Source organism: Peromyscus eremicus, chromosome 1, assembly GCF_949786415.1.
Source record: "Peromyscus eremicus chromosome 1, PerEre_H2_v1, whole genome shotgun sequence".
In the NCBI taxonomy this organism is placed as follows: Eukaryota; Metazoa; Chordata; class Mammalia; order Rodentia; family Cricetidae; genus Peromyscus; species Peromyscus eremicus.
Window position 1 is genome coordinate 185,565,085 of NC_081416.1, and position 23,781 is coordinate 185,588,865.

At 35.9% G+C, this 23,781-nt stretch overlaps 1 protein-coding gene across 6 annotated transcripts in view; it reads right to left on the bottom strand.

Moving 5' to 3' along the window:
- The window catches only part of LOC131902659 (vomeronasal type-2 receptor 116-like), a 41,974-nt gene extending 18,445 nt beyond the window's left edge, over positions 1 to 23,529 (bottom strand). For 2 of the 6 annotated variants that reach the window (XM_059253678.1, XM_059253675.1), the window contains exons 1-3: positions 23,333 to 23,529; positions 2,122 to 2,410; positions 1,061 to 1,858 (exon numbers count right to left, since the gene is read on the bottom strand). In XM_059253678.1, the coding sequence (XP_059109661.1) occupies positions 1,061 to 1,858; positions 2,122 to 2,410; positions 23,333 to 23,529 (1,284 nt within the window). Of the gene's footprint in view, positions 1 to 1,060; positions 1,859 to 2,121; positions 2,411 to 14,492; positions 14,505 to 16,448; positions 16,471 to 23,251; positions 23,255 to 23,332 lie in introns of all 6 variants that reach the window. The other 4 variants (XM_059253672.1, XM_059253674.1, XM_059253673.1 and 1 more) reach the window with 4 other exon arrangements.
- Between the last annotated feature and the right edge of the window lie 252 nt (positions 23,530 to 23,781).

Below are 23,781 nucleotides of genomic sequence, written 5' to 3' on the forward strand. Positions count from 1 at the left end.
CAGAGACACACAACCATACAGACAAACATACATAATACAGATACATATAACATACACACATATATATGTCAGACACACACATCAAAATACAATCAGAAACATACAGTCATACTAAACCAAACAGACACACAGAAACAGAAACATGAAAAATACAGGGGCTCACACTAAATGTACACATTTATAGACAAATACACACCAGGAGACATAAACATATTGAAACACCCACATGGAAAAATACTGACATGTAAAAATTTATGCTCATAATTAAAGACAGATTGAGAGACAGACAGACACACACATACACACACAGAGAGAAACACAGATATTCATATATACAAGCACATACACAATACACACAGTAGTGACATGTAGACACATTACTGAAAAACACACAGGAAGATATACACAGAAAGAAACACACATACACAAAGACATTGGCACAATGCAAATTTATGCTCAGTTCTACAGACACATATGTAGATAAATAGACACACAATATTCACAGAACCAAGGTAAACACAGATACACAGAAAATAAAATCATGCTCCCATACACAGAACTATTCACTCACACACGGATACATGAATGTTCTGAAATAAATAGCACCACCACTGTTTCCTGTGTAATTACTCGCAGAGTGCCAAAGGAGGTCCCTCTAGCCTACAGCAGGGTACAATCAGTTGAGAACACTTCTGAAAACCATCTCAATACACTGATTACCATATATTTGACAAATGATGAACAAGGGCTCATCTTCTACTCATGGAGAGGATTAATGAGGGAGCACTGTTACGTTTTCAGTATTAGAAGAGGTGAAATGATATTCAGGTGCTCTGTAACATGTTCACTGATATTCCTTGATAAATTATGTGCTCCACTCCATTGCTTTTGCATTAAGATTTACATTAGACTCTACCTTTAAGTCCTTACAAGGAAAAAAATTTCAGAAATATTTCTATTTCATTAATATTTGCTAATCCAGTAAATCAGGGTATCTGACAGACTCTTACAGGCTATGATATTGATTACACATAATTTCATCTAATAGAAGAAACACTACCTTCAAGCAGTTACCATGGTGTCCTTTCCCATTATCCACATGTTGAAGAAACATCTCATGAACAGCATGGGCGGCAGCATACACAGCATTATATATGTCATAACTGTCATCACTAAAGGCCATGTCAAAAGTCTGTCCCATTAGAAATTGTAGTGAAGCATTGAATGAACAATTCTTCAGTGTCTCGCAATTAGAATCTGAGACTTCACAGTTAAAGTTCATCCATCCCAGCCTTGCAAGGTATTCATCTGTGTATTTCAGAGGGTTCAGTGTCTGGACAAAAGTTTTAAAACCAGAAATCTCAGAATGATGGTGTGAAAAAGCTAGTGTACCATGGGATGTGCCAACTGGGGAGTCTCTCTTACTTGTAGTGACATCCCACTGTGAGGTAGTCACCCATATTCTCTTTATACCTAGAGATTCCCACATTCTAAAGCTCACAGCTAGAGTACTGTCTGTGTCACCATAAATGATAACTACATTAGTAGATGATGTTATGATTTGGTTATAATACATTTCAGCTCTTGACATGTATAAATGCATATTGACTGGGATTATGCTCACAAAGGCAAAGCAGACTGCATTTCTTTCCATCTCAGTTCTCAAATGTGAGAGAAATTGGGTACCCTGGTCATTGTCAGAGATGGCCAGTCCTATCCAGTTCCAGTTGAAATGAAGCATCAAAGAAACCATAGCCAGGGGTAGGGCTGTGTCCTTGGCGGCCATCTGATATAGATAGGGAAATTTTTCACGATCACTCAGGATTTTGTGGAAAGGTCCATAGGTAAGCTGAAGAATCTAGGACACAGGGAGCAACATGAAGTAATATGCACTTCTAAGAACTTGGAAACACACTTTCAGCAAAGAGTTCTATAAAAATTTCTTACCTATTATTTTTTCCCTCATCTCAACTTCAAAAAAGGAAATGAAGCTGTATCATGTCTCTGAATATTACTCTTGAACCATACTGTTTCACATAATTCCACATATTCTTCCTAGCATCCTGGTATTGTATCAACAGAGTCACAATTCCTTGCAAACCCACACCACAAAAATCTCACCTGTTGAGATCTGTAGGGGTCCAGCAATGTCCCAATCATCACAGATGTTTTCCAGTTTGGTCCTGTCAGCATCATTATACATGTGATCTCTTCATTACAATCATAATTAGGGGGAGTATATTGATTTTCTTCAGATAAAGGCATGAAACTGCTTAAATTTGACACAGACGTACAACCACCTTCGGGCCAATGAAATACTAATGACATATTTGGCAAAAGATCAGGGTTCCTATTGACTTCATCCACAGAAAAAGTTAAGGCCAATGGAAACTTGTTTTCAGTTGGTGTTCTGTAAGAAGGTATAATATTTTTTATGGACAAAGATCTAAAATAATCCTTTGCAGGAAATAGAAGGAGCATCCTGAACTGGATGGTATTCACAACCAGCACCAAATACTGAATCAACTATCCTGTGCTGTGAAGGTAGGATGACATAATAAGCTGGATGTGGTGATATTTTATTGTGCTGAAATGTGGAAATAATTTATTTGTATGTTAATAAATAAAGTTTGCCTGCAGATCAGAGGAAATATCAAGCCATTTAAGCAAACAGAAAAGTCAGACAGTGGTAGCACATGCTTAATCTGATCACTTGGCAGGCAGTGTCTCTCTGTGTTCAAGGCAATACTAAAGAACAAAGCCAGCATGTTGACACATGCCTTTAATCCTAGTACCAGCCATAGAGACCTGGAGGTCTGAACAAACAGGCAATGACCAGGAAGTGAGGTAGCTGGGCTAAGAGCCAATGAGAGGGCAGAACAGCAAGGCAATAAAGGCACAGCTAGACAGGAAGTAGCACACAATTTGGAAGCTGTGGTGTGGTGAGGTAAGGTTAGCTTGTGGCACTTCCTATTTCCCTGATCTCTAAGGTTTTCACCACTATATTTGGCTCCATATATGTATTTAGTAAGACTGCTTAGGAATTCAACTACATTTGGTGACCAACTGTGGAGCAGAAATTCAAAAAACAGCAACTTGGCTATAGCCTTGCAGGCCCCAGCTTGGCCAGATCATGTGGCCAGAGCTGCAAGGGGACAGAGCTGCATGTGGCTGCACTGCTTCTTGGGTTACAGAGTCCCTGGATTAAGACCAATGGTTTGGCTAAAGCCAGAGCATGTGACTAGACTGTCTTTAGCTTTTTTTTTCTCCTGGTGGGTAATAGGACCTTTCTCTTTCTTTCTTTCTTTCTTTCTTTCTTTCTCTCTCTCTCTCTCTCTCTCTCTCTCTCTCTCTCTCTCTCTCTCTCTCTCTTCCTCTCTCTCTCTTTGAATTCCCATTTTGGACAACCAGCATGATAGGTAGCTGCTTTGAAATTCCCATGGACTTCTATTGTTCTACACAGACTTAGTAAGTAATTAAGATGTCTTAAGCGGATAAAATAGTTAAAAGATAATTTTTCCCACATAAAAAGATGGGAAATATTTTTACAATGAAAGAGAATTGGTCTTTTTTTGATAACACATTAAACACTCTGAAAATGAAATAATTAAATGAGACGATAATTATTGTTGATGGGATATGTGTAAGATCAATTATGAATATTATTTGTTTAATCATCCTTAATATGGTATTAAAAGGTTGGTCAATTTAAGTGCAAAGATAAAAGCTTTTTAAAAAAAAAAACTGTTAAAAGGAATCATAGAGAAATTCAGACCAAGACAGAAAAATTCAAAGGTGAAACTAACTCAGTTTTGACTTTGGAAAAAATCTGTTAAAATTACTTATAGAGAAATTCAGTCCCTGGCAGAAGAATTGAAAGTTGAAATTATTTCAGGATTTACTTATATGTTTACAGAGAAACATCCTGTTTTCTAACAACCAAACAATCTATCTGGTCACCTTATAAGAAATACCTGCTCAAGTGCATGTACAAGCTAATTGGACTCCTGTAGAAAAGTTAGATTTAAGGAGATTTAAGGAAGCTATAGTATCATATGGCATGCATTCTCCACTTGTAAAGCAAATGTTAAACTCATGTTCAACTTGTAATAGAATTATTCTTCAGCACTGGAAAGAATTGGTAACAGCTATCCTGGAGTCTGGAGCACAATTACAGTGGAGAACATGGTTTAAGGAGGAGGCTAAAACAATAGAAAACCAATGTAGAACTAAAAGTGTGGAAATTTCCCAGGATCAGGTGCTTGGAGAAGGTGAATATGCTGATATACAAAGACAATGTTTATATGATAACCAAACCTTAATTCTATGCCACATGGAAGCAATGGATGCATGAGACAGAATTGACGAAGCAGTAAAAAAGTGAATCATTCACAAAAGTTATACAGGGTCCCAGAGAATCCCTCACAGACTTCTTACAAAGACTGTCATCAGCAGTAAATAGAATGATACCAAATTCAGAGGCTAGACAGATAATAATTGAATGGTTGGCTTTTGAGCATACAAATGAAGAATGCAAAAGAATAATCAGGCCATTAAAGGCAAGATCAGCACCTTTGGTTGATTGGATCAGGGACACAAATAATATTGAGTCTCATGACCATGATGAGATGTGGATAGGAGAAGTAATTTCAAAAGCACTGAAGAAAAATAATGTCAGATATTTTGGTTGTGGTAAAGGAAGACATTTGAAATTGGAGTGTAACAGGGCACTCCTAGAACAAATGTCTATTCAAGGAACAGTGGCAACAGAATGTCCCTCCATTCTGGATTATACAGAAGGTGTGATAAGTGTAAACATTGGACCATGACATGTAGATGAATAAGGAACAGGAGGTAATCCTTCGCCTCTGCCTCTGGGAAACTCCTTTGAGACATCATCAACTAGCAGGAATAGTTCCGGCAAAAATATTCTTATCTTTATCTTGAGAACATTGACAAATCATGGGCAGAATGTGAACCTTGGTAAAGAGCTTGCAATATTTTTTTGGGAGAGATTAACATTAAATATCCCAAAAGTGATAAAATTCAACTTATAAAGACAACTGATTGGATTTTGCCTCATATAGTATGGGAAACACCCATATATGGAGCTAGTACATTTTATACAGATGCAAACAAACAAGAAAAGGCAAGTTACAAAGCAGAAAAATTAAGTAAAGTGATTCAAAGTTCTTATAATTCTGTACAAAAATAGAAATTGTGTGCTATTCTGTTGATATTATTGGATTTTTCAGAAACTCTCGACATAGTTACTGACTCTCAGCATGATGAAAGTGTGTTATTACATATTGAGACTACAGAATTAACTTTACTATTTACTGACTTACAAGATATAATCAGGAATAGGAAGCATCCCTTATTTATAACTCATATCCAATGCCATAAGGGTCTACCTTGCCCTCTAGCACAAGTTAATGATAAGATTAATAAATTATTGATAGGAAATATGCTGGAGGTCTCAGAATTTCACTTAAAGAAATCATATCAATATTAAAGATTTTAAAAGAAAGATTTTTCCATAACCTGGCAACAAGCCAAGGAAACAGTAAGGAAATGTCCTACTTGTTCTTTTTACAATCAGACTCTGCTACCGGCAGGACATAACCCAAAGGGTACTCAGAGGAATGAATTCTGGCAGATGGATGTATTACACTTTGCAGAATTTGTAAAACTGAAATAGGTACATCACACTATTGATACTTATTCAGGATTTTAAGGGGCAACTGCTCTGAATTCTGAAAAGGCTGATTTGGTATTCAAGCATTTGCTAGTAGTTATGGCCATCGAGGGTATACTTTCACAAATTAAAACTGACAATTCTCCAGCTTATGTCTCTGGTAAAATGAAACAGTTTTTTGCTTATTAAAATGTAAAGCATATTACAGGTATACCACATAACCCTACAGGCCAAGCAGTCACAGAAAGATCAAATCAAACTCTAAAGGATGTGCTAAATAAACAGAGAGGGATAACAAAAAACACAGAAATAGATTACATAATGCTTTGTTAACATTGAATTTTCTTAATGCTAATGAGAAAGGAACAACAGCTGCAGAGAGACATAGGATAATAGAAAAAAAAAGGCAGATTTAAATCAGGCTACATACTTTAAGGATGTGCTGACCTCAGAATTGAAACCAGGATAGGTGTTACGTTGGGCATGAGGATTTCCTTTTGTTTCTACAGGAGAAGATAAGCTGTGGATTCCATCAAAATTGATAAAGGTTCAATTTGAACAAGAGAGACCTCTTAATTAGAAGAGGTGATAGTTCATCAACCAGCATGACCATCCAATTTAAACCAACTTATACCAGTAACAAATGCTTTTCATTTAATTAGCTATAACTTGCCAAAAGAAACTCTCCCAAAAGTTAGGCTTGGGGAAGGCTTTTTGTTTTTGTCTTTCAGGAGAATGAAGGCTAATGAATCTGAAGAACACTGGACTAATGACACATCTGAATAAAAAGGACAAATCATCTAGAAAAAAATTGTCCCAAGAGTAAATTGGCTTATTAGTATATCACATATAAAATTTCATAAGTCTTCCTAAATGTTTGTTTCTACTCTTCTCTAAAGACATTTAGAGAAGACATGTAGTTCCAGTTCAATTAAAAATTAAAGCTAGATTTGGAATTGGACAATGGCTCTCTCCTTCTCTAATCCCATGCATGTTATCAAAAGGAAAATGCAAAATCTCTGTACCATGTCAGAAGAAAGAACCATCTTCTGATATGGGACAAAAGAAAACAAAAGCATTAAAGGACTATTCTATTGCCACCAATCTCAATTCTTTGGTTCTATTTTGATTCTTTAATCTTTTCGTAAGGTATGAATTTCATATCAAAATTTATAAGATTTATATTTTTTTAAACTTTTGTTATGATACTGATGGTCTAATAGAGTACTAATTAATTCTAGTAAAAATGCTTCATTTAGGTGCCTATAAATGTTTTTGTGTTTGAGTATCTATCAGCTTTCAGCAGGAATCATGTCCAAGCCACAGATTGAACTTGAAGTCTCCAGAAAGTTGATGGGGCCCCACCACAATGGTCCATGTGGACAATAATAATATCACTAAACTGACAAACATTACCCAAAGATCAGCTTTGGGCTACAGAATGCTCAGAATGATTTTGAGATAGTTAGATGAGATGATCCAGCTTCACAGACTACTCAAACAAGTACTTCAGATAAGCCCTGCACTTTGGCTAGACAGCAAATGATACAGCTACATCTCCCAGAACTTGACAATTAACCCAAAATTTTTCTTTTTAGCATCCCCTAAAGATACCTTCTCTCACAAACAGCAGGAAGCAGTTTAAAGAACATGACACCCACATTCCCAGGTGGTGGGGAGGGAGTGTGGTTTTTGGTCTTTCAGTGGGTTTCGGGTTTAGGATACTTGTCATTGTTTTGGGGCATTGGCTACAAGTTATTGTTGTTAAAGGTCAGGAAAAGGGCTGAAGAAAGGAGATTAGATTTAAGGTTCTTGTTTTCACAAAAAGAGGATATAGATAAGAGGTAGATATCTAAGGCTTACATCCCTATGTTTGGCTCTGTGTTTTTTTATTTAATATGACCAGTTATAAATTGGTCTACAGTTGGAAGCTTACAAATGCTTTAACAGTTCATGAGAGTGTGTCTCCCATAAATAAAATGAGACATTTGCACCTTCCACATAGAGTAGTATCTATTTCTATTTTTAGAGTTTTTACTCAGAAGATAAAGTTAATAGAACAGGCTTTAACCAAACAGAAAAGCTGATTGTCTTCATTTTGGAATTATCAAGCAATATGAAAAATCCATGTGATATGTGAACCAATGAGTCTGTGGCATTTTCTTCTGAAATTAACTGAATTGGCTAAGGGAGTCAAATAATATCTGATGAGCACACAATAATCTGGGAAACATTTGGCTCTTGTCCTTACATTTTTTTATAATCAGTGGAAAATATAGTTAATATAAATCATCACATACACCTTCATCTTGTTTTTTGTTCTTTCTGCTTTATCTAATGAAGGCATAAAATATTTTTTAAAGATTTATTTCTAAATAAATTTAAATACAAGAGATATATTTTGTTAAGATATATATCAGTATTCATCTGTGTGTACGGACAGGATTAATGCTTACATAGGCCATAAATAGGGAAAGGATGACACGGTTTTGAATGATACTTTGCTGTAGTGTAGAATGGCCTCAAATGTGTAGAGATATACATACTCCAGGACCAGAGGGTAGAGATTAAGGGCATATACTATCTCCCCACTACTGTTCATCTATTTTATGTTTACACAAGTGTCTTATATATTCACACTTGGTATATCTGGTCAACATAATTTTTCTTCTAGAAAACATCTTTTCACTACATTTCCAGTTACATTAACATAGAACTGCCATTCTACTAAAATTTGTATATGCCAGTATTACATCGTTTTAAAATAGAGTGTACATTTTACACTATAAAGTAAAAATGTGTATATATATATATATATATATGCATGTGCATATATATCTATGCATGTGCACTCAGAAACACACACACACAGTGACACACTGTGAAATCTAACATCTGTGAAAAATCTGAATTTCTAGAGTCTGTCTCTTTAGCTAACATGACATTCTACTCCATCCCCAATTCCTGTTATTGACATTATTTGCTTCTTAAAGGTTGGGTTTGACTCCATTATTTGTATATAAATCCTGTGAGGCTTTCATCTGAATTTGAATATGCCTAAGAGCATTCTATACCCTGTAATCATATTTGTTTAATTTCATCACTGGTTTCAGTCATTTATAAATTGATACAAGATATTTATTTAGACTTTTCTAAAACCAATGTACATGGTATAGTTAAAAATCACTTGGCCAGATGGTACTGGTACATGTTTTGAATCCCAGCACTCTGGAGGCAGAAGCAGGTGGATCTCTGTGAGATCTAGGACAACCTGTTCTACAGAGTGAATTGAAGGACAGGCAGGACTGTTACACAAAGAAACCCTCTCCCGAAAACGAATAAAGAAATCACTGTGTATATTTAATTGTGGTAATTAGTGAAATGAAACTTTCAAAATTCTAAGAATGAAGAATAAATAGCAATAATGAATCTTTGTTTATATGAAATAAAAACAAAAATTTTATAGGAAGTCATTTCTTTATTTCCTCTTCTGTTGAGGAGCACCAAGGTTGATTCCATATATTGGAAATTCTAAATAATGCTGAAATAAACATGAGCAAAAAATGTCTATGTGCTATTCTGAATTATCTACTTTCAGAAAGTCCCATAGGGATTCTGGATGGACCTTAAGGTACTGCTGCATTTACTGACTGAATTAAACGTATGTGTTTATCACAATGGGGACCTTAGTTTCTACTCACACTAAAAACAATGATGGGAATCCCCACAACTCCTACATGCTCATTAATTTATTTGGTCATGTTTTAGGTATTCATTCTCACTGTGAAGTTGGACTCCTGTCTGAATTATAGTTATACATTTTTACAGCTTAAAACTTTGAATGTACTTTCACACTCATGTTGTTTTATGTAATTAAAAAACAGAAGTAAAAAATACCAGTTATGAAGAAGTCAGCATGACAATTTTTAATTTTGGCAATTTACTTACCCTAAACTGAATTCATCATGTTGAGTTAAGTCCCTTACATCCCTACTCTGTTCAGGACTTTTGTGATGAAGTAGTCTTGGATTTTTTCATCTAATGAGATGACTGTCTTATCTTTCTTTTTTTCATTTTGTTTATATGTTTGATACCTTAATTGATTTCCTTCTATTGAACCATTCCTACATCTCTGGGATGATCGTTTTGATGAGATATTAGACTAGGCTTAAAGTATTTTATTGAATATTTTTGCATTGATGTTCACCAGGGAAATTGTTCTGCTATACTTTCTTTATTGGGCTCACCTGTGGTTTGGTTGTCAGGGTAAGTCTATCTCATAATATTAATTAGACAATTTCATTTTGTTTCTGTATTATAGAATTATTTGAGAAGATTTGGTGTTAACTCATCTTTGAAAGTCTATTTAAATTCTGCACTAAAACCATATGAGTGTGGGCTTCCCCCTCCCTTTGGGAGAGTTACAATGTAACTGCTTCTATTTTACTAGGGGAACAGGTCATTTAAATTGTATATCTGATATTGAGTTAAGATTGGTAGGAAGACTTATCAAGAAAATTACCCATTTGTTCTAGATTTTCCAATTTGGTGGAGTATATGTTGTAAAAGTATGTTCTTATGATTCTCTGGCTATCCTTGGTGTCTGTGTTTGCACCCCTCTCATTTCTCATTTAGTTTTTAATCTGGGTATTCCCTCTGTGTCTTTTAGTTAGTACAGATAAAGATTTGTTTATCTTGCTAACTTTCCCAATAATCAGCTCTTTACCTCACTTCACTTGTTTCTATTTTATTGATTTCAACCATAAATTTGATTATATATCCTTACTCCTCAGGGATGACATTATTCCTTTTTTTGCAAGAAACTTTCAAGTACGCTGTAGAGTTGTTAGTGTGAGATCTCTCCAGTAATTTTATGTAGGCACTTAGTACTGTGAACTTTCCTCTTAGCACCACTTTTTTCTTTAGTCCCACAATTTTGAGTATACAGTGTATTAATTTTCACTGAAGTCTAGGATGTCATTATTTTTTCTTTATTTCTGTCCCAACCTACTTTTCATTCATTAAAATGTGTTCAGTTTCCATGAATTTGTAAGATTTCTGTTGTTGTTGCTGTTTATATCTTGCTTTAATTTATGATGGTCCTGATATAATGCAGGAAATTATTTTAATTTTCCTGTACCTATTGAGACTTTCTTTCTTTCTGAGAATGTAATTTTGGAGAAAGTACCATGATACACAGAGAAGAAGGTATGTTCTTTTGTATTTCAGTGAAATGTTCTGTAAATATCAGTTAAGACTTTTTAATTTACATTTGTTAGTTCCAGTATTTTTCCATTAAATTTTTGTCTGGATGATGTGTCTATTGGTAAGAATTGGTAATTAATACTCCCACTATCAATGTGTGTGTGTTCAATATATAATTTAAGCAGTATTGGTTTTTCTTTTACAAACTTGGGTGACCTTGGGGGCATAAATGTTAAGAATTGAAACATTATATCTGTGGATTTTTCCTTTGATGAATATGCAATGGCCTTCCTAACACTTTTTACTCATTTTGAAGACTTTCTTTGTCAAGTATTAAAATGTATACACACCCTGGATTCTTAGGTGCATTTATTTGAAATATCTTATTCAATCATTTTTCCTGAGGTAATGCCTATCCTTGATGTTGATGTTTATTTCTTGTGTGCAACAAACAGATGAATTCTGTTTTCCCATCCAGTCTGTTAGTCTGTTTATTTTTATTAGTGAATTGAGACCATTGATAGTGAGAGATATCAACAGCCAGTTGTTTTTGATTCCTGTTATTTTGTTGGTGTTTGTGTGTGTGTCTGTTTTGTGTGTGTGTGTATGTGTGTGTGTGTGTGTGTGTGTGTGTGTCGCATATTTTATTGGCTAGGCTGATATTATTTATGCCTTGTGTTTTCATGGATGGAGTTAACTTCCTTTGCGTGGTGGTTTCTGTCTAGTAACTTCTATAGGCCTGGAATTGTAGATAAATATTATGTTTATTTGGCTGTGTCATGGAATATATTATTTTCTCCATCTATAGTGATTGAATTCTTTACTGGTTATAGTAGCCTACCTGCCAACTCTGGTCTCTTAGACTCTACCACACTTCAGTCTAGGCCTTTCTGACTTTTGGAGTCTCACTTTCAAGTCAGCACTGCATTTATACTTTACTTGGTCTTTTCCTTCTTGCATTTAATATGCTTTCTTAGTTTTGTATGTTTGTTTTTTGTTATTATATGCTTAGGTAAGTCTCTCTTCTGGCTCAATCTATTTATTTTCTGTATGCTTCTTATACTTTATCATCATATCCTATTGTAGGTTAAAAATTTCTTCTACGATTTTGTTGAAAATACTTTTTTGGGCCTCTTATCATGTGTTTTGTTTTTGGACTTTTCTTTTTATAGTGTCCCAGATTTACTCAATATTTAAGTCTGTAGTCTTTTTAAGATATAATATTTCTTTGACCAATATTTCCATTGCTTCTACCATGTCTTCATTGCCTAAGATTCTATTTTCATTATCTCTTTCTATGGGAGAACCATGCATCTGTATTTCCCATTCAAATTCCTAAGTTTTTTATTTCCAAAATTGTCTCAATGCAGTTTTTATTATTTCTATTTTTATTTTCAGATCTTTAACAGTTTTATTATTTTCCTTCAACTGTTTGTTTGTGTATTCTTGATTTGTTTATATGATTTCTTCATTTCCTTCAATTACTTCTGGATGTTTTTCTGGGCTTCTCTGTGGTATTTATTCATTCCTTCCTTATAGATCTGTACCAACTATATGTGGTTTGTTTAAAGGGCCTTTTCCTGTGCTTCAGCTATGTTGTAATATTTTGAACCTATTGTGGTAGGAAAACTTGTCTTTTCCTTTGCCTTTATAGACTGTTTTTTCACTCTAGCTTCTGGGCATCATGGCTGGATGTATTTTGGATATGGGTACCAATTCCTGAATTTTGTCTTCTTAGGTGAGTGTTTTGTTCCTTGGTTTCTTTTTCTGCCCATGATTTTACACAGAAAGTTGACAGAGCGTTGCTTGTTTTTCTGGTATTCTAGGCCTGTGTGGTCACATGGAATGCCTGCTTGTGTTGGAGGCCAGAATACTGGGATAAGTTGATGAAAAGAAAGTTGGAAGAGAAAGCCTTTGTGATATGTTGAGGGTGAGGTCCAAAAGGAAATAGAGACCAAAGCAAGTTTTCAGCTCCATTGCAGGAACAAGTCCTGGGTGATTGGATCTCAGCAGCAGTAGGAGAGTTATGAGTCTGCTTTCAGCCTACTTGCCCTGGGAGAAGCAGCCTTTGGGTTAACCAGGGACACCACATGAGGGTGGAGTCTGATAAAAAAGCAACAAGTGGGGTTACAGAGATTATAGGTGAAAGATCTGTGGCTTGAATAGTTGATAGGAGCAGAAGGTCAGTGAGCAGGTACCTAGGGATGTTCTTCTGGAGACCTTTATGCTGAAACTGGGTGATTGGATATGGAGGAAATATTGGAGGAAAAAGATTTATGGGAAACCTTGCTGATATTTGGGGAGGTGTGGACTTTGGTTAAGCAATATATACCTGCTGTATTTGGGTGCTCTCATACAGCAATGAGTTGTAAAAGGAATGTTAGAAAGGGAAGATCTGTGGGATTCACAGGAAATGAAAACAGTGTGGCTGTGAAGTCTGCCACAGGAGATCTGTTGCAAAGCTTATGACCAGAATTTGGGGGTTGGATCTGGGGCAAACAAGGAGAAAAATAAGGACTGCGGGTATTCTACCTTGATTTATGGCAGGCATGGCCTGTTGGTTACCTGGGAATTTTTGTAGGCTTCTTTCTATACTTTGGACACTAGCTTCTGTCAGATGTGGAGTTGATAAAACCTTTTCCCCATTCTGTAAGCTACTGTTTTGTCTGAATAACAATGTTATTTACCTCAGAGATGCTTTTATTTTCCTAACGTTACATTTATGAATTGTTGATCTTAGTGCCTGCCATATCATTATTCTGTTTCAAAACTCATCTCCTGTGTTAGTGAGTTCAAGGCTATACCCCACTTTCTCCTCTATCAGGTTTATTGTATCTGGTTTTATTTTGAATTTTTAATTCATTTGTCTTAGACTTTGTGAAGGTTGTTGAAGATGAATCACTATTCATTCTTCTACATACAAATACCCAGGTTGATCAGCACTATTTGTTGAGGATGCTGTCTTTATTTCTGTTGGTATTTCTGACTTCATGATTTGTTTTAAAGAACTATTTTAGCTAACTTGAGTTTTCTGTATTTTCAATAAAATCTCAATTTTCCTCTTTAGATCTGGAAACAGTTGTGTCAAAATTTTGATGGGCATTGAATTGAATGAGTTGATTGCTTCCTGTAAGCTGTCATTTTTCCTATGTTAAACCTTTTGATTCATGATGATGTGAGTACTTAAATTTTGATTCCTTCTTCAATTTCTTATTTCAAAGACTTGAAGCTTTTATGATACAATTCTTTCACTTGCTTGGTTAGGGTTACTCCAAGAAATTTTATGGGTTCTTTTTTCAGCTATTGTGATAGTTATTGTTTCCCTGATTTCTTTCTTAAACCATTTGGCGTTTGTGTATACAAAGGCTACTGATTGTTGTGAGTAATTTATGTCTCTTTCTACTTTACTAAAAGTGTTCGTCAGATGTAGGAGTTCCCCAGTTGAATTTTCAAGGTCATTTGGTATTGTTTCATAGCATTATTTTAATTCTTCATTTTGAATTTTTCCCCCTAATCTCATCAGGTTTTCTTGTGGTTCTAGGTAAAACTTCAAATACTATTTTGAATTAGCATGTAGGGAGTGGACAACTTTGTCGTCTTTCTGATTTTAGTGAGAATTATTTTAGTTTCTTTCCATTTAAATTGGTGGAGGCTATAGGCTTGCTGTAAACTACCACCACTATGTAGAGGTATGTCCCATGTATCCCTAATTTTTCCATGACTTTTATCATAAAGGGGTATTGAATTTTGTCACAGGTCTTTCCTGCAGCTGATTCAATGGTCCTCTGTTGTTCTTTTTTTTTAGTTTTGTGGAATACACCTATTGATTTTCATATATTGAAACACCCTGGAAGCTCAAGGAAGAAGCCTACTAAAAATAATAGTAAATATTTTTATTTGTTCTTAGACTTGGTATCATATTTTTGTATCAATGTTCATAAGGTAAATTAGTATGTAATTCGTTTTGGTTGTTATGTCTTAATGTGATTTGACTATTACTGTGATGGTGGCCTCATTAGGTGAATTGAGTAATGTTCCTTCTTCTCTGTTTTAGGGATAATTTAGGAGTATTGGCATTAACACATTTTAAAATTTGGAAGAATTCTCTACTAAAGTTATTTGGCTCTGCCCTTTTATCATTATGAGAATATTAATGACTGCTTCTATTTCACTAGTTCTTTAAGTCCTGTGCAAATAGTTTATATGAATGGATTGAGGAAATTATCCACTTATTTTGAATTTTCTCTTTGGTGGGGTACAGATTTTTAAAGAATGTTCATATAATTATCTGGATTTTCTCATTGTCTCCCTCTTACATTTTTTACTTACATTACTTACATTTCTGATTTTGTTAATTTGAAAATACACTCTCCACATTTTACATAATTTTCAATATTTATTGACCATATTGATTTTTCTCTTTCTGTCATTGATTCTTTTTGTATTACTCCCTTTGATTACATTTTATTGATTTTCTCTCAGTTTGATTATGACTTCTTGTCTACTACACTTTGGTGTCATTATTTCCTTTTGTTCTAGAGCTTTCTAGTGTGTTGTTAAATAACTAATATGAAAACACATCTTTTTTTAGGTAGGCACATAGTGACATAAACTTGCCTCTTACAAAGTCCATCATTATGTCCAATATGTTCAGTTATGCTGTGTGTTCAGCTTCATTGAATGCTAGAATGTCTTAAATTTCTTCATGTGTATTTTGATCCATTTTTCACTCGGAGAATTTTTCAGTTTCCATGATATTGAAAGCTTCCTGCTGTTGCTGCTGTTGTTTTTATATCCAGCTTTAATCCATGGTGACCTGACAGTATGCAGTGAGTTTTCTTTTAATTTTCTTGTAAATGCTATGACTTGATATATGTCTAAGTATATGGTCAATTTTGAAGAAAGATCTCTGAGGTGCAAAATCTATATTCTTTTTTGTTTGTGTGAAATGTTCTGTAAATATCTGTTATGTCTATTTGGTTTGCAAAGTTTGCTAGCTCCAGTATTTCTCTTTTTATTTTTCATGTGGCTGACCTGGTCACTGTTGAAAGTGGGGTAATGAAGTTTCCCATTGTAAGTATGTGAGGGTCAATTTGTGAAACTATAGTAGTAATTGTTTTGCAAACTTGGATACACTTGTTTGGGGGACATATATGTTAAAAATTGAAATGTCATCTTCATGGGTATTTACTCTGATAACTATATAGTGTCCTCCTCTATATCTCCAGATTAGTTCTGATTTGAATACTATTTTTTTTTCTGGTTTTTCAAGACAGGTTTTCTCTGTGTAGCTTTGCGCCTTTCCTGGAACTCGCTTTGGAAACCAGGCTGGCCTTGAACTCACAGAGATCCGCCTGCCTCTGCCTCCCAAGTGCTGGGATTAAAGGCATGTGCCACCACCGCCCGACTTGAATACTATTTTTTTATATATTGAAGTGAATACATAAACTTGTTTTTTAGGTTCATTTTCTAAGACTATCTTTTTCCAACCTTTTACCCTGAGGTAATGTCTGTCCTTGACATTGAGGAGTCTTAGTTGGATGACGTTATAGTTTGGAAGTGATTTCCTATGCCAATGTGTTCAAGACTACTTCCTACTTTCTCTTCTAGCAGGTTCAGAGTAGCTGGGTTTATGTTGAGGTCCTTGATGCACTTGGACTTAAGTTTTGTGCACGATGATAGATATGGATCTATTTGCAGCCTTCTACATGTTGATATCCAGTTATGCCAGCACCATTTGTTGAAGACGCTTTCTTTTTTCCATTGTGCACTTTTGGCTTCTTTGTCAAAAATTATATGTTCATAGGTGTGCGGATTAATGTCAGGGTCTTCAATTCGATTCCATTGGTCCACATGTCAGTATTTATGCCAGTACCAAGCTGTTTTTATTACTATAGCTCTATAGTAGAGCTAGAAGTCAGGGATTGTGATGCCTCCAAAGGTTGTGTTATTGTACAGGATTCTTTTGGCTATCCTGGGTTTTTTGTTTTTCCATATGAAGTTGAATATTATTCTTTCCAGGTCTGCGAATGAATAGAAACACATGAACTATGAACCAATGGCTGAGGGGTCCCCAACTGGATCAGACACTCTGAATGAGTGAGACAGTTGATTGGCTTGATCTGTTTGGGAGGCATCCAAACAGATGCCTGTGGGACCGGGTCCTGTGCTCATTGCATGAGTTGGCTGTTTGAAACCTGGGGCCTATGCAGGGTCGCTTGGCTTGGCCTGGGAAGAGGGGACTGGACCTGCCTGGACTGAGTCTACCAGGTTGATCTCAGTCCTCGGGGGAGGCTTTGCCCTGGAGCAGGTGGGAATGGGGGGTGGGCTTGGGGGAAGGGGAGGAAGGTGGGGGGGGGAGAGAACAAGGGAATCCATGGCTGATATGTAGAACTGAATTGTATTGCAAAATAAAAAAAAATTGGAAAAGCTAAAAGAATTGCATAATTTTCTCAATAGATACATCTTACCAAGTTAAATCAAGATCAAACAATTGAAATGCACCTACAACCCCTAAGGAAATTTTACAGTCTCCAAAACAAATAAATCCCAGAGCCAGATGGCTTTAGGATAGACTTCTACCAGATATTCCAGTAAGACCTAACATCAGTTTTCTTCAGATTATTCCACAAAATATAAACAGAAGAATGATTACCCTCTTCACTTTATGAAGCCACAGTCATCTGATACACAAACCACAAATAATCCCATAATGAAAGAAAATTGCATATTCACCTTATGAACATAGATGTAAAATACTCAATCAAATAATTTTAAACTGAATCCAAAAACACATCAATAAGATCATCCATCATGACCAAATAGACTTTATCCCAGATTTTGAGGGATGGCTCAACATATGAAAATCAGTCAGTGTAATCCACCATATAAACAAATTGAAAGAAAAACACCACATGAAAATCTCATTAGATGCTTAAATAGCCTTTGACAAAATTCAACAACCTTTGATGATAAAAATCTGGGGGAAAGAAGGAATATAGGGAACATACCTCAAAAAAATATAGGCAATGTACAACCATCCTATAGCCAACATCCTAGTCAACAGAAAGAAACTCAAAGCAACCCCACTAAAATCAAGAAGAAGACAAGGCCGTCTATTCTCACTATATCTACTCAATATAATATTTGAAAATTAAGTAAGAGCAGTAACTCTGTTGAATTAGATCACGAGGTTACAGCTACAAACATACACACACACACACACATACACACACACATTGCTACACACAGAGATACTCACGTCTATTGGTGAAATTATTAAGGCCACTCCACGTAGTTAAAAGGGATGTTTATTTTGTGGGGTAACTTACAAGTGAAGGGTTAGATAACTAGGTTGGGAAAGGTGTAGCGCAGTACAGCGGTGTTCTCTGGAGAACTCTGCTCGGTCTACCTCCAGCGTCCAGGGTCCAGGAACCAAGCGAGCTGGCGCATCCAGATCTCAGGTCTTCAGGGTCCACTCTCGGCTGGCCTTGTAGGCCTGACAGTTACCAAAAATTCAGTGGGGATTGGAACTTCCAGATCAAACCTGGAATGGCTAACACTACACACATCCATACAAAGATACATATATAATACAGTAATATACTCATTTACACACATTCCCATACATGTCAAGATACAAAGAGAAACGTACTGTTAAATATAGACAGAGAGACATATACACCCAAATAGGCACATAAAAGAGAAACAATCAAAACATACCCAGGCCCACAAAAACATGCATGTTCTCAGAAATATACACACAGGGAGAGATACACAGATACAAACAACCACACTGAGAGTTATTGACACAGACAGACTTATGCCCACATCCAAAGACATAGGAACAGACACACACATACACACCCATATACACCAACACAGACATATGTATATGCAACCACTACACAGAAATATGCAAAATACCCACACAGGCACATGCAGACACATACACTGACAAATACAGATACACAGGTAGACACAAACCCACATATATGTAAAGCAATGCAGATACATACGCAGATACACAGGAACACACAAACATACATCCATACAATGAGAAGCATCCATTCATATACATGAATATGCATGTATGCACTGTACTAAATCACAGCACAATTTCATGCATAATTACTCTCAGAGATCTAAGTGAGGTCCTGAGAGCCTAGAGTGAGGGTAGAATCAGCTAAGGACACTTGTGGAAACCATCTCCTACACTGATTACAATATATTTGAGAATTAATAAATGAGGGCTCATCTTCTCAACATGGAGAGCATTAATGATTAAGCCTGATAAATTTTCATTATTAGGATGGGCTGATGATATTGGGGTGCTTTGTAACATAATCACTGATTTTCATGAATAAATTGTTTCTTCCATTTAATTGGCTTTGCAGTAGAGACTTGGAGTACCCTTTTGATTTATTTCCTCAGAAAGACAAATGTTCAGAAGTCTTTCTATTTGGTGAATATTTCTTAATACACTAGATTTGAACATCAGAGAAACTCTTAAGCACAATGACATTGATGAGACCAAATATCAACTAGTAGAGGAAACACTACCTTAATGCAGTTAATAACAGGTTTTTTGCTGTTGTCCATTGGCTGATTATCTTCTTGTTAAAGAAGCATCGCATGCAGGGCAAGGGACACAGCATACACAGCATTGTATACAGTGACATTACCACAACTAAAGGCCATGTCAATAGTCCTGGCCATTAGCCATTCCAACAAGGCATTGGATGAGCAGTTTTTCAGTGTCTTACAATTAGATTCCAAGACCTCACAGTTAAAATCAATCCACCCAGTCTTTCCAGGTAATCATCTGAGCATTTGAGATGGATCAATGTCTTGACTAAATTTTAAAACCAGAAATCTCAGCATAGTGGTGTGCTAAAGCTAGCGTCAAAAGAGATGAGTCAAGTGTGAATCTTCTCTTACTTGTAGTGACATCCCACTGTGAAGTGGTAGCCCATATTCTCTGTATACCTAGAGATCCAACATTCTAAGGATCACAGCTTGAATACTGTTTGTGTCACTATAAATGACAACTACATTTATGGATATGATATGAGTTGGTTATAACTCACAGCAGCTCTTGAAATGTAAAAATACTTCTTGCCTGGGATCGTGATCACAAAGGTGAAACAGAATATTTTTTTCATATTTGTTCTCAAATGTGAAAGAAATAAAGTAGTCTGATTATTTTCTAAGATGGACAATCCAATCCAGGGCCAGTTGAAGTGAAGCATCGAAGAGATCATGGCCTCTCCTAGAGCTGTGTCTTTGGGAGGCATCTGATACAGACAGGGAAAGTGATCATGATCATGCAGGATAGGATGGAAGGGTCCATAGGTAAGCTAAATGACCTAGGACACAGGATGCAGCATGAGTATCATGCACTCCTAAAAACCTGCAAGCACACTTCTGGTGAGTATTCTAGAAAATCCCCTTACTTGTTACTTTTTCCATCATCTGTTTCACACAAGAAACTGTGGAAGCACCATCAAGTCTCTGAATTGTACCCTTGAACTACAAAGTTGGACGTGACTGTGAGGCCAGTCTCCTCCTCACACTCTTCTGGCATCTGGGAAAGCTACCAGTGAATACAGGGTTTCTCGCAAAATCACCCCAAATAAAACTCACCTGCTGAAATTTGTAGAGGTCTAGGAATGTTCCAATGATGACAGATGCTGCCCAGTAATGTTCTGTAAGCACCACTGTACACCTGATGTCTTTGTTAAAGACATAATTAGGGGGAGTTTCACAATTTTGTTCAAAAAACATAAAAAAGATTGTGTAATTGTGACACAGTATTATACCCCCTGTTGGTACGGAAATAAAAGAGTCATATTTTATAAAAGATTAGGGTTCCTGTTGACTTCAACAACAGAACTAGCCAAGGCCAGAACAAACTGATAGTCTACAGTTGGTGCTCTGTAAATGGAACACTGCTTATTTTGGACAGAAATCTAGAGATGACCATTTGTAGTCAGGTTTATTCTGTACTGGATGGTATTCCCAACCATCTACTATGATTGAAACAAGTATACTGTGTTGTGAGATTGCAATGACAGAGAAGCTGGAAGCTTGAAAAATCTTTAGAAGTTGATGAGAGTGCATCTAACATAAGTAAGATGAGACTGCATTTTCCACAGAGAGGGCTGTCCATCTCTGGTTTTGCATGCTTGCTCAGAAGGTAAATACAAGGGCACAGTCTTTGACAAAATGGAAAACCTGATCATGAATTCATTTTGAAATTATTGAACTGTGAAATATACATATGGTGCATGAGCCAACTTTCTGGTAATTTTTATGAAAAAACCTCAACTGGAGCAGCATTCAAAGCATGACAGTTTAATGCACAGTAGTCTTCTGGGACAATATTTGGCTCAAGTACTTATAATTCATTATAATTATTTGGTAATATAGTTAACATTTTCCCTCATGTCTACCCTATCTTGTTCTTTTTTCTTTCTTGTTTATCTATTGCAGGCACAACTTTTTTTTAAAGTTTTATTTATTTATTTAAATAATAATTTTAAATATGAGAGTATGTCTGGTAAATATATGCATCTCTGTGTGTGTGGATATGACAACTACTCATTTAGGCCATAAAGAGGCAACGGATTCCATGGTTTTGAGTGACAATTGGCTTTAGACTGGCCTGGCATCAAATGCACAGGGATACCCCTATTCCATTTCCCAAATGGTAATATTAAGAGCATGTACTCCAGTACTGTTCACCTATTTTATATTTATACAAGTATGTTCAATGTAATCATACTTGATATATCTGACCAACATAAATTTTCTCATACAGAGTACACTTTACATACATTTTAACTTACAAATGCACAACACTGGCATTGTATTGAAAACTAGGGACTTCTGGAAATTGCAGTGAGATTTGTGTCAGCATTACATTTTTGTATACTAAAAGATTATAAAGTGTGCAATGTATGGGAAATATTTATGAAATTTGAAAATATAGTCAGAAAGTTAGTAAGCATAGAACATATCATTTTGTGCTTGTGGGTATGGAAGAAGAATAGCACTCTTGTCTTCTAACTCATTTCATATTATCTGGCCAATAAACTTCAAACTCAGAAATACTCTTTTATTCAGAATGATTCACTCACAGTTAAATACAATCTGTTTCCCACTTAGAAACGGTACCACTGTGGTATCTTTAGGTACAAATACAGATATACATCTATGCATTTTTAAATAAAAACTATCTTATTATATTCTTTATTACTATATGGAAAAATGTCATTAAAATTGTCAGTAACACTCAACAAGAATTTGATATTGTAACTTATGAATCTCAAACACTAACTCCTGCACACTAAACAATAAGAAACATCAATTACTTGAACTGTTAGAGCAAACTACTGGACTAAAGTGCTACATTAAAAAATCTATCCGCAGTACACAAAATCAAAATGTGTACATTGCCCAAATTGGTAAAATATGCAGCCAGCTATAACTAGTAAAATTACAGAAAGAGAAGCAATGAGTTAAATGTGACATAAGTGTCAGAGAATAAACAGCTTAGACATAAGGAGAAGAGACACATGCTTCTTAAACAATAGCAAAGATGGGCTAGAAGGTAACTGTTCTCAAGTGTGGCCAAGTATCACATGCCACTGCTGTCACTCAGGAAAGGGACAAAGAAAGTAAGTAATTACCACTATTACTGACCCTACATTTCAAAGAATGCAAGCATGTCATTTTCAGTCTACACATTCCTTCTAAAGAGAGACAGAAGAACCACACTTTGAAATTAATGGCCCATAGTTATACATGTATATGGGTGAAGAGTGGGGAAACAGGAATACATATGAAGTTCACAGTGGGCAGGTCTCCTACTTTTATTCTTGATGCAGCTTTAGAAGGCACAATGTGACCACATGCAGGCATCTGACAGATTAACTGAATAGCTATGGAAAAATTCTCTGCGGATGGGAGTACCACAAATATTAGTTGTCCTAGCACATGTATTAGGAGTGACATGGTGATCAAAGGATTATCACAGACTCTACTTGACAGTCATTTACTTACACTGATTTAGAATGATAGTCATTGAATAGATTGGGGTTTCCTTCAGTAAGACACCACCAGCTACTGTGCTGTGGAAACTGTCAAGAGGAGGGCTATATGTGATGGAACAAATTAGAGAGCCCTTTCTTCACTCAGCTTTCAGCCTGTTAAGTAGGAGGATAACTGGGAGATTAATAACACTCTCTGGACAAATTAAAAGTAGAAAAAGAACATTGAGTCTCTAAAAGAATCTGGGGTTGTTTCTTGGTTTGCAGATTGGGTAACAGAACAGAGACTCAAAACTTTCTCTGATTCTCATCTTACTCCCCACCATGAAATATTCATGATTACATTTACATAGAAAATAGTAAGAAAGAAACTTACAGTGTATTCAGAATGTGGTTGAAATAATCTTTCCCCACAGGCCACTGCACTCTTAAAAGGAAGAAGATACAACCTGTCAACAAATCTCCATCCTTGTCATTATTCTGCTTCATTCTCCAAAAGCACTTGGGATGGGTGATACTGGACACAAGAAGTGGAATGTTCAGGAGCAAGAAGAGAAAAATCAAAATGAACATCTTTGTCCAACTTGAAGCCTGATCAGTGTGTATTGTGAAGTGCTGTTAAGAACAGCACATTATATGGGCACCTGTATATTCCAACCTGCTTTTATTTCTTTAGGAGAGTCTACTTGTGTGTTTATGATTCCTTTCTTCCAGATGATTCAGCCCCTCTGTAGGAATCTATGTCAGTCTCTTCCCTGGGGCTCTGCAGCTGATGTCCATGTGATTAAATTTGGTTTATAAATATATATGAGGAGACCTCAGGTA